This window comes from Suncus etruscus, chromosome 10, assembly GCF_024139225.1.
Source record: "Suncus etruscus isolate mSunEtr1 chromosome 10, mSunEtr1.pri.cur, whole genome shotgun sequence".
NCBI classification, from domain to species: Eukaryota; Metazoa; Chordata; class Mammalia; order Eulipotyphla; family Soricidae; genus Suncus; species Suncus etruscus.
Genome location: NC_064857.1, coordinates 36,024,766 through 36,039,488, shown reverse-complemented (window position 1 = coordinate 36,039,488; position 14,723 = coordinate 36,024,766). Strand labels below are relative to the sequence as shown.

Sequence of the window (14,723 nt, the reverse complement as noted above, 5' to 3'; positions counted from 1 at the left end):
AACCGAGCATCCTTTAGCCAACGAGGGCCTCTTCCCTCTTCCCTGCGGGGCAGACACCGAGGCCCACGCGTGTTCGCGTCCAGCCACGCCACGCGTGGGTGGGTGGGTGGGTGGCCTGAGGGTGCAGGGGGCCCTCCCAGCCGCCAGAGGTCGCGCTGCAGGCGGCCCAGATGCGGGGAACCAGCGCCTCCAGGGTCACGGCCGCCGACCGAGCGACCAAGCGAGCGAGCAAGCGGGGAGCACGGCCAGCGCGGGGTGCAGAGTGCAGAGCCCCCCGGGCCGATCGCACCGCACCGCACGCACGACCCGAGCGAGTGGCGCAGCAGCACCGGCCCCGCGTGGCGTGGCGCAGCTGGGCCCATCGCCAGCATCTCCAGCGCCTGCCCGAGTCGGGAGCGCCATGGCCGGGCCCGGGTAGCCCCTGAGCCCCCCAAAAAGCTCAGCCCAGCCGGCCGGCAGGTAGGGGCTGCGGAGGCCGGGCGGGCATCCCCGGGTTGGAAGCCGCTGCACTTCTTTCTGCTCCCTGTCCCTCTCTTCCCCCCACCCCACCCCACTCCCGGGAAGTGAAAGTGAACCCCAAAACTTGCCTTGGCCAGTGGGAGAGCTGTGCCCACCCACCCTCTGCGTGCGAGCACCCCCTGGGGATGGAGGGCAACGTGGTGGTGCCCACCCGCGCGAGCAGAGAGGGGCCAATCGGGTCGGGTTGGGTTAGGCGCAGGTGTCAAGGGTGAGAGTGGGGGGGGTCTCCCGCAGCACCCCAACTCTACCCACTCCTGGGCTCTGTCTTCAAGCCTCACCCCAGGGCCACAGGACTGTGTTCCCCGAGCTAAATCCGGAGGCTGACACCGCTGACTCCCTCCTGGCTTCACCTCCAGACCTGGAGGCTAAATTTAGCAGGAGTTTGTGTGTTGCGTGTGTGTGAACACAGCTCTGACTTATTTATTTATTTTTCATTTGTTTATTTTTGGTTTTTGGGCCACACCTGGCGGCGGCGCTCAGGGGGGGTTTACTTCTGGCTCTGTGCTCAGAAATTGCTCCTGGCAGGCTGGGGGGGGGGGGACTGTATGGGATGCCAGGAATCAAACCCAGGTGTGTCCTGCATCGGCTGCATGCAAGACAAACACCCTATCGCTGTACTATCTCTCCGACCCCTGACTTTATTATTTTTTGGGATAGGAGTGAGCACACCCCTCTGGACTCAGGGCTTACTCGTGGCTCTGTGCTCAGGGACGGCCCCTGACATGGCTCAGGAGATATTATGGGGTGCTAGGAATGCACCCAGTTCAGCCATTTCAGCAACGTGCAAAGGCAAAGACCTTAACCCACCTGATCGGACTTCTTCAAGTCTCCTCTTCTCTGGGGAACCGTTAAAGAGGAGTGAGCGAGCATCTTCTAGCCATTAGGGCCTCTTCCCCTCTTGGCTTTGATAGAGCTTGGATCCTACTTCGTTAGCACCATCAGCTATGTCCTCCAGCTGTCCCCACATCCACCAGTGGGCCCCCCCCCACAGCTGGCCACCCTCGACCCACACACCCCTGGGCTGACTTCCGCCAGCGGCAGCTTCCCCTCCTGTTCCAGGAAGTCCTCTCCCTTCCCTTCTGAGGCACCCTAGCCTCCAGCCTCTCGCTGTGCTGTGCTTCGTCCCCACCAAGCTCTTCCCCCAGCTCTGACTGGGGTCTCTTCGCAGGGGTTGGGCCATGGAGGAAGGTGAGAATTTAGTTGCTCCAAGTCTGTCAAACTTTCCAACTCGGAATCGAGGAGGGGACATGGGGACACCCGGCTGTCTCCCCATTTTGCTGGGACATCTTAGGAGCCCGGAGGTTGTAGGAGGAGGCAACTAGTTTTTGGTTTGTTTTCATTAGGCAATAGTGGGGGATCTAATCCATGAGATGCAAGACAGGTGGTCGCTGAGCCACTGCCCGGGCCTTTTTTTTTGTTTTTTGTTAAACTGGATTTGTGAGGTTGTGTGAGAGAAAAGGGTTTTTTGGTTTTGTTTTTTCGGTTTTTTTTTTTGGTTTCGTTTTTTTTTTTTTTTTTGGGCCACACCCAATGGTGCTTCAGGAAATTCCCAAAGCATGTATGTTTGCAGGTCCCCCAGCCTGGGGAAAGAATTTCTGAGTTTGGTGAAAAAACAAAAGTAGGTTTTTTGTTTTTTTTTAAACCTATGAGCACCCCAGGAGAGCCTCTTTAACATAAACCGTCTCACATGTTTTCTGGGATGTCTTGGCTGAAGATAAGGGCAGGAGACCCACTAACCGACACTGGGGTTAATGAACTATTGTGGCTGGGGTGTAGTTGTGGCTTTCTTGGGGCAGGTGGGGTGGGGTGGGTGATCTTGTCCTCACTCTATAGGTCACAAGTGAGGACACAGGGACACTGGGAGGCATGTCCAACCATATGGTGTGTATATGAGGGGGTGGTTGTCTCTGAACTCTAAGGCAGTAGTAGGCCTGGTGAGGTCACACACCAGTGGGTTCAGGGTTTCTGGGGTCCTCAGTGGGCTTTGCCTGGGAAGGACCAGTAAAGTGAGGGATACAGGGGGCCAGAGAAATAGCATGGAGTTAGGGCGTTTGCCTTGCATGCAGAAGTTCAGTGGTTTGACCCCTGGCATCCCATATGGTCCCCTGAGCCTGCCAGGAACGATTTCTGAGCATAGAACCAGGAGTAACCCCTGAGTGCTGCTGGGTGTGACCCCCCAAAAAAAAGAAAAGTGAGGGGTACAGGAGCAAGTCCAGCCTATGTGTCCCTTTGGCTTCCTTGTTTCCTTTTGCCCCTTCCAGATGCAGTGAGCGAGGGGGGGGCCATGGCGGAGGAGCGGCCCCCCCGGCTGGTGGATTACTTTGTGATCGCTGGGCTTGCAAGTGATGGTGCACCTATCCCCGAGGAGACCTGGCTGCCTGAGCCCGGGGGGCCGCTGCGCCCACCACGGCCTGCTGAGCCTATTACGGATGTGGCAGTCGTGGCCAGGGCATTGGGCGAGGAGGTGCCCCAGGGCTACACATGCATCCAGACGTCGGCCGGGGGCCACCCCTTGGAGCTCAGTGCAGGGCTCCTGGGGGGGACTCAGCCTGTCATCTGCTACCGCAGGGGCCGGGACAAGCCCCCCCTTGTGGAGCTGGGGTGTGTGCCCCTCTCCCATGCTGGTCTAGGGAAGGGGGGATAAGGCAGAAAGAGGCTGGAGAATGGGATCAGGGTGGTTGGAGCCTGAGGAAAGGGCCACAGGGAACCCTTACAGATGGGGGTACATTTATTTACCTGAGTTGCTGCCGCCAGCTGTGTGACCTGGGGTGGTTTGTGGAGTCCCACTAGGGAGGTGAAAATTTAGCAAGTTGATGCCCAAGACAATTAGTCAATTAGTGCAATGTCAGGAGGGGAGCCCCGGCAGTCTTGAGAGGTGTCCTTAATAAAGAAGTAGTGATGGGCCCGGAGAGATAGTACAGAGGGTGTTTGCCTTGCAAGCAGCCAATCCAGGACCAAAGGTGGTTGGTTCGAATCCTGGTGTCCCATATGGTCCCCCGTGCCTGCCAGGAGCTATTTCTGAGCAGACAGCCAGGAGTAACCCCTGAGCACCGCCGGGTGTGACCCAAAAACCAAAAAAAAAATAAAATAAAATAAAGAAGTAGTGCTATGAGTGCATGAGACAGCCTCTGACCCTGGAAGGCAGTGTCCAGTAGGAATGGACAGGGAGTGTGGGCAGGCCAGTGGTCTTTGGCCCGTCAGGCTATGACACCTGGCTCTGCTCCCTGTGCCCAGGGTGTTGTATGATGGAAAGGAGCGTCCCAAGCCTGGCTTCCAAGTGCTGGACACGACACCCTACAGTCACTCGGCCAACCTAGCCCCACCAGGGCCTGGGCATCCCCGCACCTACCTCACCTACCGGCGGGCAGCAGAAGGGGCAGGTTTGCATGCCCTGGGCATCACTGACCTCTGCCTTGTGCTGCCCAGCAAGGGTGAGGGTACCCCTCACACCTACTGCCGCCTGCCTCGAAATCTCAACCCTGGCATGGTGAGTGAGGTCCGGGGTACTGAAGCATCCTGGGACTCTGGCCTCTGACAGGGGGTGGTGGGCCCAAAAGGTGACTGCCCTGCGGAGACCCCAGGAAGCTTTGCAAGCTACACACCTGCTTGTCTCTTGCCATTCTTGGGACAGTGGGGCCCTGCCGTGTACCTGTGCTACAAGGTGGGCCTAGCCAAGGCCAACACTCTGGTGTACGAGGCAGGTGAGTAATCCCTCAGCGTCTTGCTTTGGGCCTTCCTTACCCCTCTGCTCTGGTCTTTCTCTTAGATTGGGGGAAACCACACTCATTGGTGCTCAGGGCTTACTCCTGGTTCTGCACTAAGGAATCACTCCTGGTGGGCTTGGGGGACCCTTTGAGATGCCAGAGATCAAGCCTGGGTTAGGTTCATGCAAGGCCAAGGCCCTCCCTACCTGCTGGGCTAGTGCTACGACCTTTTTACTCAGGTGTCTCTTGGCTGGCACCACGCCCAATCCCCAAAATTAAATCCACTCTTACCACCTGGCCCTATTGGGCTTCCCTGGTTCCTTGGCATCTGATGGATCCTTCACCCATGGGGCATCCCCTCTCTGCTGGGGTGCAGAGCTACTGGGCCGCTACCCGGAAGAGGACAATGAGACATTCCCGCTGCCTGAGTCGGTGCCAGTCTTCTGCCTGCCCATGGGTGCCACCATTGAGTGCTGGCCTGCCCACACCAAGTACCCTGTTCCCGTCTTTTCCACCTTTGTGCTTACGGGTGCCGCTGGTGATAAGGTGTGTGTGGTGGTGTTGGTGGTGTTGTTGGGGTGTGGGAGGCAGGCCTGCTGGGCCTCCGTCTGACTAACTGCTGTTCCTGCAGGTATATGGAGCCGCCCTGCAGTTCTATGAGGCTTTCTCCCGGTCCCGGCTGTCAGAGCGGCAGGCGCGGGCCCTGGGCCTGCTGAGCGCAGTAGAGCGGGCACGACCCCTGGAGGGTCGGGCGGTTCGCTGTCGCCGTGCCATCGCGGTACTGTCCCGCTGGCCTGCCTTCCCTGCCTTCCGGGCCTTCCTCACCTTCCTCTACCGCTACTCGGTGTCGGGCCCCCACCGCCTGCCCTTGGAAGCGTGAGCACTGCTGGGGAGGTGTGGGTGGGAGAGCTCAGGGTGTTGGGGGGGTGGGTGGTGCCACCTGCTGGGGTGGGGTGAGGATGGGACAGGTGTCAGGAACACATAGTGGGGCCTGTCTGAGCGGGTAGGGCCCAGTTCTTTTCCCCTTCGTTTTGAGTGCTGGTGTGGCCTGTACTGGCCCCAGGAGTGTGCAGAGAGGGATTAGGCCTTGCTGAAAGGGTGCAGCTAAGCACTAGATGGGTGAGCAGGGCGGCCTCTGATGGGCCCTTCTCCCTGCCTCTTCAGGCACATCTCCCATTTCATCCACAACGTGCCCTTCCCCTCCCCACAGAGACCTCGCATCTTGGTGCAGGTGAGTAGGAGCAGCAGTGGGTGAGGGTGCCACAGCAGGGTCAGTCTTCCTTGTCCCTATCATGCTCTTTGCCTCCTAGATGTCTCCCTACGACAACCTGCTCCTTTGCCAGCCCGTGTCCTCACCCTTGCCCCTCAGGTACGTAGGTACCAAGGTTGGGTGGGTGGTGGGATCATAAGCAAGTGCATGAGAAACCTGGCAGGGGCTGTGTGTGGGAGGGGTCAGGGCCTGATCCTTACCCTGGTGTTGCCTCCAGCGGCGCCAGCTTCTTGCAACTGCTGCAGAGCCTAGGCCCGGAGCTGGCCATCACGCTGTTGCTGGCTGTGCTCACGGAGCACAAACTCCTGGTGCATTCTCTGCGGCCTGATCTTCTCACCAGCGTGTGCGAGGCTCTGGTGTCTGTGAGTGCCCCGCAGGGCTTCCCAGCTGTGTTCCCAGTGTCCCTGCCTCTATCAGGGCAGAGCCCCCAGCACTCCCACCCTTGCCCCCCTGCCCACCAACCTTTCCTCCTGTGCTGCAGATGATCTTCCCACTGCACTGGCAATGCCCTTACATCCCGCTGTGCCCACTGGTGCTGGCTGATGTGCTGAACGCCCCAGTGCCCTTCATTGTAGGCATCCACTCCAGTTACTTCGATCTACACGACCCGCCGGCTGACGTCATCTGTGTCGACCTCGACACCAACACAATCTTCCAGTAAGAGGATCAGGCCTCTGGGAACTGTCTTGGTATGGTGATGAGGGAACAAAAGTCCCATTGACCTTTCTCCCTCCCTCACCCCATTGGCCTGACAGGACTGAGGAGAAGAAGCTCCTCTCGCCGCGGACCCTGCCTCGCCGGCCCTATAAGGTGCTGCTGGCCACGCTGAGCAACCTGTACCAGCAGCTGGATCAGAGTGAGCCCTTGGTGGGGGTGACTGGGAGGCCGCAAAGGGCCCCTGAACTTAAGCATTGGATGGAAAAGTAGGTGGGACTGGAGGTTAGAGGCAGCGAGGGAAATGCTGGTGGTTGCAACGTAGGCCCCGGGGCAGGCAACCCTCAGTACCGTTCAGTTCACGGAGCTGAGTTTGCTTGGAGGAGGCCTGGAGCTGTTTCTCCAGCTAGTTCCTATTCAGCATCTGTGGGAGCTGGACTGAGGCGGGGCCAGACCTGACAGTGAGTCCTGCCCTGGCCCTCAGCCTACACCGGACCTGAGGAGGAAGCCTCCCTGGAGTTCTTGCTCACTGACTATGAGGCTGTGTGCGGTCGTCGGGCCCGGCTGGAGCGTGAGGTTCAGGGAGCCTTCCTGCGCTTCATGGCCTGTCTGCTCAAAGGCTACCGGGCCTTCCTGCGTCCGCTCACCCAGGCACCCTCCGAGGGGTCTCGTGACGTCGACAACCTCTTTATCCTGCAGGGTAAGGGGCAGGTGGTCGAGGGAGACTGGGAATTGTTTATCCCTCCCCTCAACTGACCCCATAGAATGAAGTTTCTCCTGGAAGAAGGGAAGGGGGGACCTGGTCCATGGGTCCTGGCCTACTAGGCCTACTAGGGTCCTGGTCTTGGGCAGGCATAGTGACACACAATGGGCAAGGCTCCCTCTAGCTGAAGGAGGATCCCCCCACCCCCGTCTGGATAGTGGTGCCATGGGCTACGTTGCTGTGGAGCCCAGCTGGTCATTGGCTTCAGAGGTAGATGTGCCATTAGGGTGGTGAGCCAGGAAAGGGGGTCAGGAGGCTTTGGTGGTAAGGGAAGTCCCTGGAACCTGCCCCTACCCCTCTCACCCCATTCAGACTTCCTCAAGTCCCGGGAGCGCTCCAGCCACAAGCTGTACTCGCAGCTGCTACGCACACAGATGTTCTCACAGTTCATTGAGGAGTGCTCCTTTGGCTCTACGCGCCATGCTGCCCTTGAGTTCTTCGACTCCTGTGTGGACAAGGTGGGGTTTATGGCCTTCTCTGCATGCCTCTCACCCCTGCACAGGACCACTAGAGCTACGACTCACTGGCCCCTCTGCACAGGGTTGGTATCCCTGGATATCTGTGGCACCCTGTCCTGGTAGCCTTGCATACTGCTCCTGTCACACCTGGGTCTCACCCACATCACATCCCTGTCATACTAGTCTCCCATCACACTGGCCTCCTGTTATACCCATCATATTGTTCTCTTGTCACCGTCTGGCCTTCCCTTCCCCCTGAGCCCCCACTCCTTGGTTGTGGCTATAAGTCTAGAATGAGCCACCCTGGGCCGGGTTGGCTCCCATCTGCCATTCTGGTTCTCACCCAGGTGCACCCAGAGCAGGAGAAGCCGGAAGCTGCTCCTCTGGTGGAGTTGGAGGAACTGTCGGGAAATGAACTAACCGTCTTTATCACGCCCCCTGAGGAACCCACAGTGCCTGAGGGCAGCGATGCTGCCCCCCAGTACTGGTAAGTGCTTCACAGCCTCTCACATTCCATGCTCCTCGGGCAAGGGGGTCCCCAATGCGTGCCTATATGCATGCGGATGTCTCACCTCTAGCTATGACGGCTTCCCTGAGCTGAAGGCTGAGCTGTTCGAGTCTCCCCAGGAGCAGACAGGGGCCCTGCCTGTGCCTGGCCCATCCCGAAGTGCCCCCAGCAGCCCGGCCCCCCGCCGCACCAAGCAGGTAACCTGGACAGGAAAGGGGCTCCAAGACTCACCTGGCCCGTGGTGCAGTGGGCGAGGGGTACTGTTCTATTCCTCCATCTTGACACATCAAGTCTGGGTACTTGATGTCCGAGTTGTCTGGCACAGACAAACACACTCATGCACGTCAGTGCCCACCATCTCTTAGGAGACCCTGCGGCCCTTCCTCACTCTCCCCACTACCCAATCGGGCCCTTTGCTTCTCACTCATGCAGTGTCTCTTGCCTTGCCCAGGAGATGAAGGTGGCACAGCGAATGGCGCAGAAGTCGGCAGCGAAGCCAGAGATGTGGGCCCACTGTCTGCTGGGCCACTGCTACGGTCTGTGGTTCCTGTGTCTGCCGGCCTTTGTGCGGGCGTCACCCTCCCGCGTGAGGGCCCTGCACACGGCCTACCATGTGCTCCGCGCGGTGGAGAGCCGTAAGGTGGTGCTGCCGGATGAGGTGGGTGCCCTGCTCAGTTTTGGGGGGCTGGAGAGGGTGCCTGGGCAGGGAGTGAGGGTGGGTGGTCTCAGCTGGGAAGCTGGAATATCATGCTCGAACCCTGTGGCCAGCAGGGAGGCCACAGGGTACCAGGAGCCCAGGGCAGACTGCCCCTCACCTGGTGCCTCCCACCCAGGTGTGTTACCGAGTGCTGATGCAGCTGTGTTCACACTACGGGCAGCCGGTGCTGTCAGTGCGGGTCATGCTAGAGATGCGGCAGGCGGGCATTGTGCCCAACACCATCACCTATGGCTACTACAACAAGGTACTGAATGGGTGGCAGAGGCCAGTACCTGATATCTGTAACAGGGTTGGGTCCTGTGACTGTCCCTCTCACCATGGCCTTCGAGAGAATCCTCAGACTTAGCAGCCTCAATGATTATTGAGAGCCTCCACTGGGCACTGGATTAAACACTAGTTTCTGTTTGTGGGCCACACCTGGGTTTGCTCAAGAATTACTCCTGGCTCTGCACTCAGGGGCCACTCCTGGTGGGACTTGGGACCATAGATAGTCTTGTTGCCTGACCTGAATGCTGAATGCTTGCTGCATGCAAGGCCAGCTCCCTACCCACTGTACTATCTCTCCAGCCCCCAGGGACAGAATCTTTCCATGTATGGTTATTTGTTGAAGTTTGGCAGTAGCAACTGGTAGTTCTTGGGTAGCCATGCGGTGTTGCCTGCCTGTGAAGCTCTCCTCTGGTCATCAAATATATTACACACTGCTGCCTTGCCCCTTAGGGGACTGAATCTTGGCATTTGAGCACAGGCACAGGGATGCCTCTGTGTGCAGGCCCTGAGCTAGGATATGGAGCTGCCTCCGCAGTTCTACACGAGGACATAGAGGACTCCAGATAGTGAGATGATTTATTTTAGGCCATGGGGTATATAGGTAGTGGAGCCCGGGTACAAATTGCTGGATCCTGGCACAGACAGCCAGTGTCCACTCCCCTTTTGGGCCCTTGGTCTGCTGAGCCCTAACAGGACCATGTGGAGAGCAGAGGATCAGGGCCAGGATGGATGGAGGTGGGTGCATTGACAGGGACTGTGCTTGGCAGGCTGTATTGGAAAGTAAGTGGCCGTCCGGGACCCCAGGTAGCCGCCTACACTGGGCCAAGCTCCGGAACGTGGTCCTGGGGGCTGCCCAGTTCCGACAGCCCTTGAGGGAGAGGCGGCAGCGACAGCAGCAACAGGCAAAGGCAAAAGCAGCTGCAGGTTCCCAGAAAGGTGAGAAGGGAGAGGTGAGATTGGGGGTGCAGGATGTTTAGTGGTGGGCCTTGGGCATGTCGGGTGGGTGGGGAACAGCACTGGCTCGCAGGGAGAGAACTGTACGCCCACCCCAGGAGAGCCCCCCAAACCAGGTCCATGCAAGGACCTGCTTTGGGGGAAGACACCTCCCCAGCCAACTGCCTTCCTGCCCCCACCCCTTAGGGCCCCGTCAGGAGCGTCCCTCCCCTTCCCGCCCCCTCCAGCGCCAGACCACATGGGCCGGGCGAAGCTTCAAGGACCCAGCCTCACCCACTGGACGCCTGGTGAAGAGCGGCAGTCTGGGCAGTGCCCGGGGGGTGCAGCCCACTGTGGAGGCTGGCATGGCCCAGAGTGAGTATCCCCATCGGGCTTCTCACCATGCCTGTGGGAGATTGTGCCTGCAAGGTGGGCATCACAGGGCAGAGCCCTCCCACACAGCCAGGTCGCACTGTTGACGTCCCAACTGTCTTATGCCCCACAGTGATCGAGGCCTTAGGGGTCCTGGAACCCCGAGAGTCACCAGTACCCTGGCGTGACAGCAGTCTCTCGGACCTTAGCCTGGCGGGGGAAGAGCCCATCCCCAGAGGCAGTCCTAGTGGTTCCGGCTCGGTCCTTAGTGCCCAGTCAACTGAGGCGCTAGAGGGGCCGAGTGGCCGAATATCCAAGGCTGCAGGGCGTCAGGATGAAGCCAGCACCCCCAGAAGAAGCCTGGGGGCCCGCATCCAGCAGCTGCTCACTCCATCCCGCCGCTCCCCTGCCTCTCGGGTCACCCCTGTTGAGCTGACCCCTGACCTGCCACCCCCAACCTGGCGTAGTCCCATGGACAGCCTCTTGCGGCCCCGGGAGCGCCCCGGTTCCACTGCGTCCGAGGTAGCTGCAGGGTGCAGGAGGGGCAGGTGCCTGGGAGAGCAGGCGGGGAGCCCGGGGAGAGGGTGATCTGCTGACTCTGCTGTCCCTGTGTTGGCAGAGCTCTGCCTCTCTGGGCAGTGAGTGGGACCTCTCAGAGTCTTCCCTCAGCAGCCTAAGCCTCCGCCGTTCCTCAGAGCGCCTCAGCGACACCCCTGGGTCCTTGCAGCCCCCCTCCCTGGAAGTGAGGAGCCTTCCCAACCCCTGCTGTGCTGGCCTGTGGGCTCGACTCCCTGGGCTGGGTGGGGACAGTGGCAGAGCCGAAGGCCAAGCAGGGTCCTGGGGGGTCTCCTGGCCCAGATATTGCTGTCCAGCTGCTCCCTGTGTTGTGCCTGCGACTCGCTGGTGTATGACGAGGAGATCATGGCCGGCTGGGCACCCGATGACTCCAACCTCAACACCACCTGCCCCTTCTGCTCCCGCCCTTTTGTGCCCCTACTCAGCGTGCAGACCCTCGACTCCCGACCCAGGTGCAGGGCAGGGTGAAGTGGGGCAGTGAGGGTGGCACTAAAGGCGCTGCAGGGTGGTCGGCCTGATCTTACTTACTTTTCTCCACAGTGCCCCCCACCCCCAGCCCGCCTCCATGGGTACCAGCAGCAGCAAAGATGCGCCTGTTCCCGGTGGCCCAGGCCCTGTGCTCAGTGACCGGAGGCTTTGCCTCGCCCTGGACGAGCCCCAACTCTGTAATGGGCATATGGGGGTAAGACCCAGTGGCCTGAGAAGGGGCAAAGGGTCAAGCTTGGGTGAGGGTTGGTTTTGGTACAGCAGCAGCAAGATGGGTGCTGGGGCAAGAATACCCAGAAATGGGTGGACATGATGGCTCAGGTCCCCCTCTTTCTGACAGGGGACCCCGCCCAGACGGGTCGAGGGTGGGTCCTGGGCATACCTGAGCCCCCTGGTGCTGCGGAAGGAGCTGGAGTCCTTGGTGGAGAATGAGGGCAGTGAGGTTCTGGCAATGCCAGAACTGCCTATTACCCACCCCATCATCTTCTGGAACCTTCTGTGGTACTTCCAGCGGCTGCGTCTGCCCAACATCCTGCCCTGCCTTGTGCTGGCATCCTGTGATGGGTTCCCAGCCCCCCAGGTTAGCCCCTTCTGGCCCTCCCAGCTTTGCCTGGTCCCACACCTGTGTCCCGACATCCCTCTATCACTAGAGTCATTGCCTGTCCCTACTGGTCTCTTGAGCCAACTTTCTGTCTCATGAGCCAAGTATCTCCTCTGGGCTCCCTGCAGGCCTCAGTTCCCTGGTTGACCCCAGATCCTGCCTCTGTGCGGGTACGGCTGCTGTGGGATGTCCTGAGCCCAGATCCCAATAGCTGCCCGCCTCTCTACGTGCTCTGGAGGACACACAGTAAGTGGGGATAGCGGCTGGGGGTGTGTGTGCCCCATGCACTGAGGTTGTCAACCCAATCTGCCTCTCCTCTTGTGTAGGTCAGATCCCACAGCGGGTGGTGTGGCCGGGCCCCGTGCCTGAGTCTCTCAACCTGGCTCTGCTCGAGTCTGTGCTGCGCCACGTGGGGCTCAACGAGGTACACAAGGCAGTGGGGCTCCTACTGGAAACCCTGGGGACCCCACCCACTGGCCTACACCTACAGAGGTATGACTTCCTTGGTGGTGTCCAGCTAGTCCTCAGTCTGACCCTCAGCCCTATTCTTATATGCCTCTTGCCTTCACACTAGGGGCATCTACCGTGAAATTCTGTTCCTGACGATGGCAGCTCTGGGCAAGGACCATGTAGACATAGGTGAGGGGACTACTAGAGGGTTGGGGCAACTCTGGTCGTTGGAATCTCACAGACTGACCCTCACCCTCTGCCCAGGGGCCTTCGACAAGAAGTATAAGTCCGCCTTCAACAAGCTGGCCAGCAGCATGGGCAAAGAGGAGCTTCGGCAGCGCCGAGCACAGATGCCCACTCCTAAGGCCATCGATTGCCGGAAATGCTTTGGAGCCCTTCTAGAATGCTAAGGACCCCTAGGCCACCTCCTCCTGCTTGGGGCAGGAAGATGATGAAGAGAGAAGGGGATCATGAGAACAAGCCTCCCAGTTCCTGTGGGGGCACAGGGACTTGCTGGGAAGCATGCTCGGCCAGGAAGTAGGCGCTAAGGGGGACTCGGTCCTAATGTCACCGCAAGTCACGTCAGGATTCCTTGAGCCCCACCCTTCTCTGTTTGCTTGTGCTGATGCTGGACCAGGGGGAGCTGGCATAGCTTTGTGCCTCCCCCACCCATTGCCGAGATCCCCGCTCCAGGGTTCCTGCAGATCTGCACTGCCCTGATCATTTTCTAAGTTTTTGTTTTAAAAAACAACTGGAAAGATACAGAGCTACTGAGCCTTTGCCCTGAATGGAGGGGGTGGAGGGAGGACATTATTTGCCACCAAAGACGAGCCCCTCTTCCCTGGCAGCGCTGAAGGAGCACCGGGCCCTCCATGCCTTCCTTAGTGTATGTATTATATATTTTAAGTTATTTATTCTGGAGCCACACCCTTTGCTTACAGATGGTGAGAAAAGCAGGGATTTGTGGGGCACCAGGTGGCTTTATAGCACCTTGAAAGGCAGGAGGGGAAATAGAGCCCTGAGCTCCCCTGAGGCTGAGTTGGTGCCCCAGAGTCCTGAACCAACGACCAGGTGCCACCAACCTGGGCTCTTACTTGTGCAATAAGGGTTTGCAAAATTTTGTTGTATGTAAATAGAGTAAATGCTGCTTCTGTCTTTTTCCTGATGTCTCCTGTTCCCTGGGTCTGGGCAAGAAGGGGGGGTATCCACGTGCCATCCCTTCAGACACACCCTACTTCTCCAGACCAGTTGGCTATGAGTCCCCGGGAGCTCAGAGGGCAGGAGAGGGGTGAATCCGGTGCTGGCCACAGTGGTGCCAGTCTGTGTGGCACTTCCGGCCCTCCCACACAATCACCCCCTTGTCCCTCAACTGTACCCCACACAAAGGCTCCATTCTCCGGGGGCCCTGAGCTCATCATGGCTCTTCTTTCTCCTGTCTCCCCCCACACCCTCAGCTTTTCCAGCACCTCATGGCTGCTGAGCCTCCCCGGGAGGGGGTGTGGGTGGCCCCAGCAATCATATTGGAGCCTCCCTAACCGGGTTATGGCAGGCAGCTCTGCCCTCCCGGGGATGCGAATCGGGGTCTCAGCTTGCTGAGTGTGCGCATTCGGGAGAGGAGGGCACAGTTTTCAGATCTCCTTAGCACACTCGGGGTTCTCCCTTTCTGCCCTGTGTAATGAGATCAACACAGGAAGCAACTCCTAATAGAGCTGTAAAACCAATTACCAGAGGGAATCAGCCACCAAAACAGAAATGCCTAGGGGAAAGAGGGCAGGAGTGCCAGGAGGAAGGGACTGAGACAATCTTCGGGGAAGTTTGGTGTTGGAGGCCAGTGCTGGAGAGAGAGGTTCTGGTCAGTTCTGGGCCTTGTGACGTAGAGAACCCTTCCTGTTGAGTTCTCTGCACAGCAGAACCTATTCCCAGGGGTTTGTTTTCAGTTTTTGTGCAGGAGGGAAGCAGAGAGCTCAGGACATCAGGTTTGGCAAGAGACTAGGAGCTGCCTTCTCCAGAGGGGACCTCTTCTGGCACAAAGGCTACAGTGGACCCTCACCATTCCCATATGCCAAAATGCTAGGAATAGAACCTGGGTCAGCCAGATATGAGCAAGGCAAGTGCCTTTCCCTATACTATAACTTGAGAGACCTCCTTTTTGAAAGCATACATTTCCTTTTTTATTTTATTTTTTTATATTTTGGTTTTTGGGCCACACCCGACGTTGCTCAGGGGTGACTCCTGGCTGTCTGCTCAGAAATAGCTTCTGACAGGCACGGGGGACCATATGGGACACCGGTATTCGAACCAACCACCTTTGGTCCTGGATCGGCTGCTTGCAAGGCAAACGCCTCTGTGCTATCTCTCCGGGCCCACATACATTTCTTTTGAGGACTGTATGTCCTGCCACTCACTGAACTATTAGAATTGAAATTTTAGGGTTCAATTTCTGC

At 58.7% G+C, this 14,723-nt stretch overlaps 1 protein-coding gene across 1 annotated transcript; it reads left to right on the top strand.

The window, feature by feature from the left end:
- Positions 1-182: 182 nt before the first annotated feature.
- DENND4B (DENN domain containing 4B) lies at positions 183-13,436 on the top strand. Its single transcript, XM_049782191.1, has 28 exons — positions 183-459; positions 2,781-3,120; positions 3,754-4,006; positions 4,151-4,220; positions 4,600-4,769; positions 4,855-5,099; positions 5,388-5,454; positions 5,534-5,592; positions 5,711-5,855; positions 5,975-6,150; positions 6,249-6,349; positions 6,632-6,847; positions 7,223-7,368; positions 7,716-7,855; positions 7,947-8,073; positions 8,328-8,534; positions 8,710-8,838; positions 9,629-9,797; positions 10,002-10,169; positions 10,300-10,688; positions 10,786-10,908; positions 11,025-11,194; positions 11,283-11,424; positions 11,569-11,808; positions 11,958-12,075; positions 12,156-12,321; positions 12,404-12,468; positions 12,544-13,436. The coding sequence occupies exons 2-28, from the start codon at positions 2,804-2,806 to the stop codon at positions 12,687-12,689; spliced, it is 4,464 nt and encodes a 1,487-aa protein (XP_049638148.1). The 5' UTR covers positions 183-459; positions 2,781-2,803; the 3' UTR covers positions 12,690-13,436.
- The last annotated feature ends 1,287 nt before the right edge of the window (positions 13,437-14,723 follow it).

Coding starts and splice junctions, on each gene's coding strand:
- DENND4B (XM_049782191.1), top strand. CDS start 2,804: ATGGCGGAGGAGCGGCCCCCCCGGCTGGTGGATTACTTTGTGATCGCT. Junction 8,839..9,628: donor CCTATGGCTACTACAACAAG/GTACTGAATGGG, acceptor TGTGCTTGGCAG/GCTGTATTGGAAAGTAAGTG. Junction 10,689..10,785: donor CCGGTTCCACTGCGTCCGAG/GTAGCTGCAGGG, acceptor CTGTGTTGGCAG/AGCTCTGCCTCTCTGGGCAG.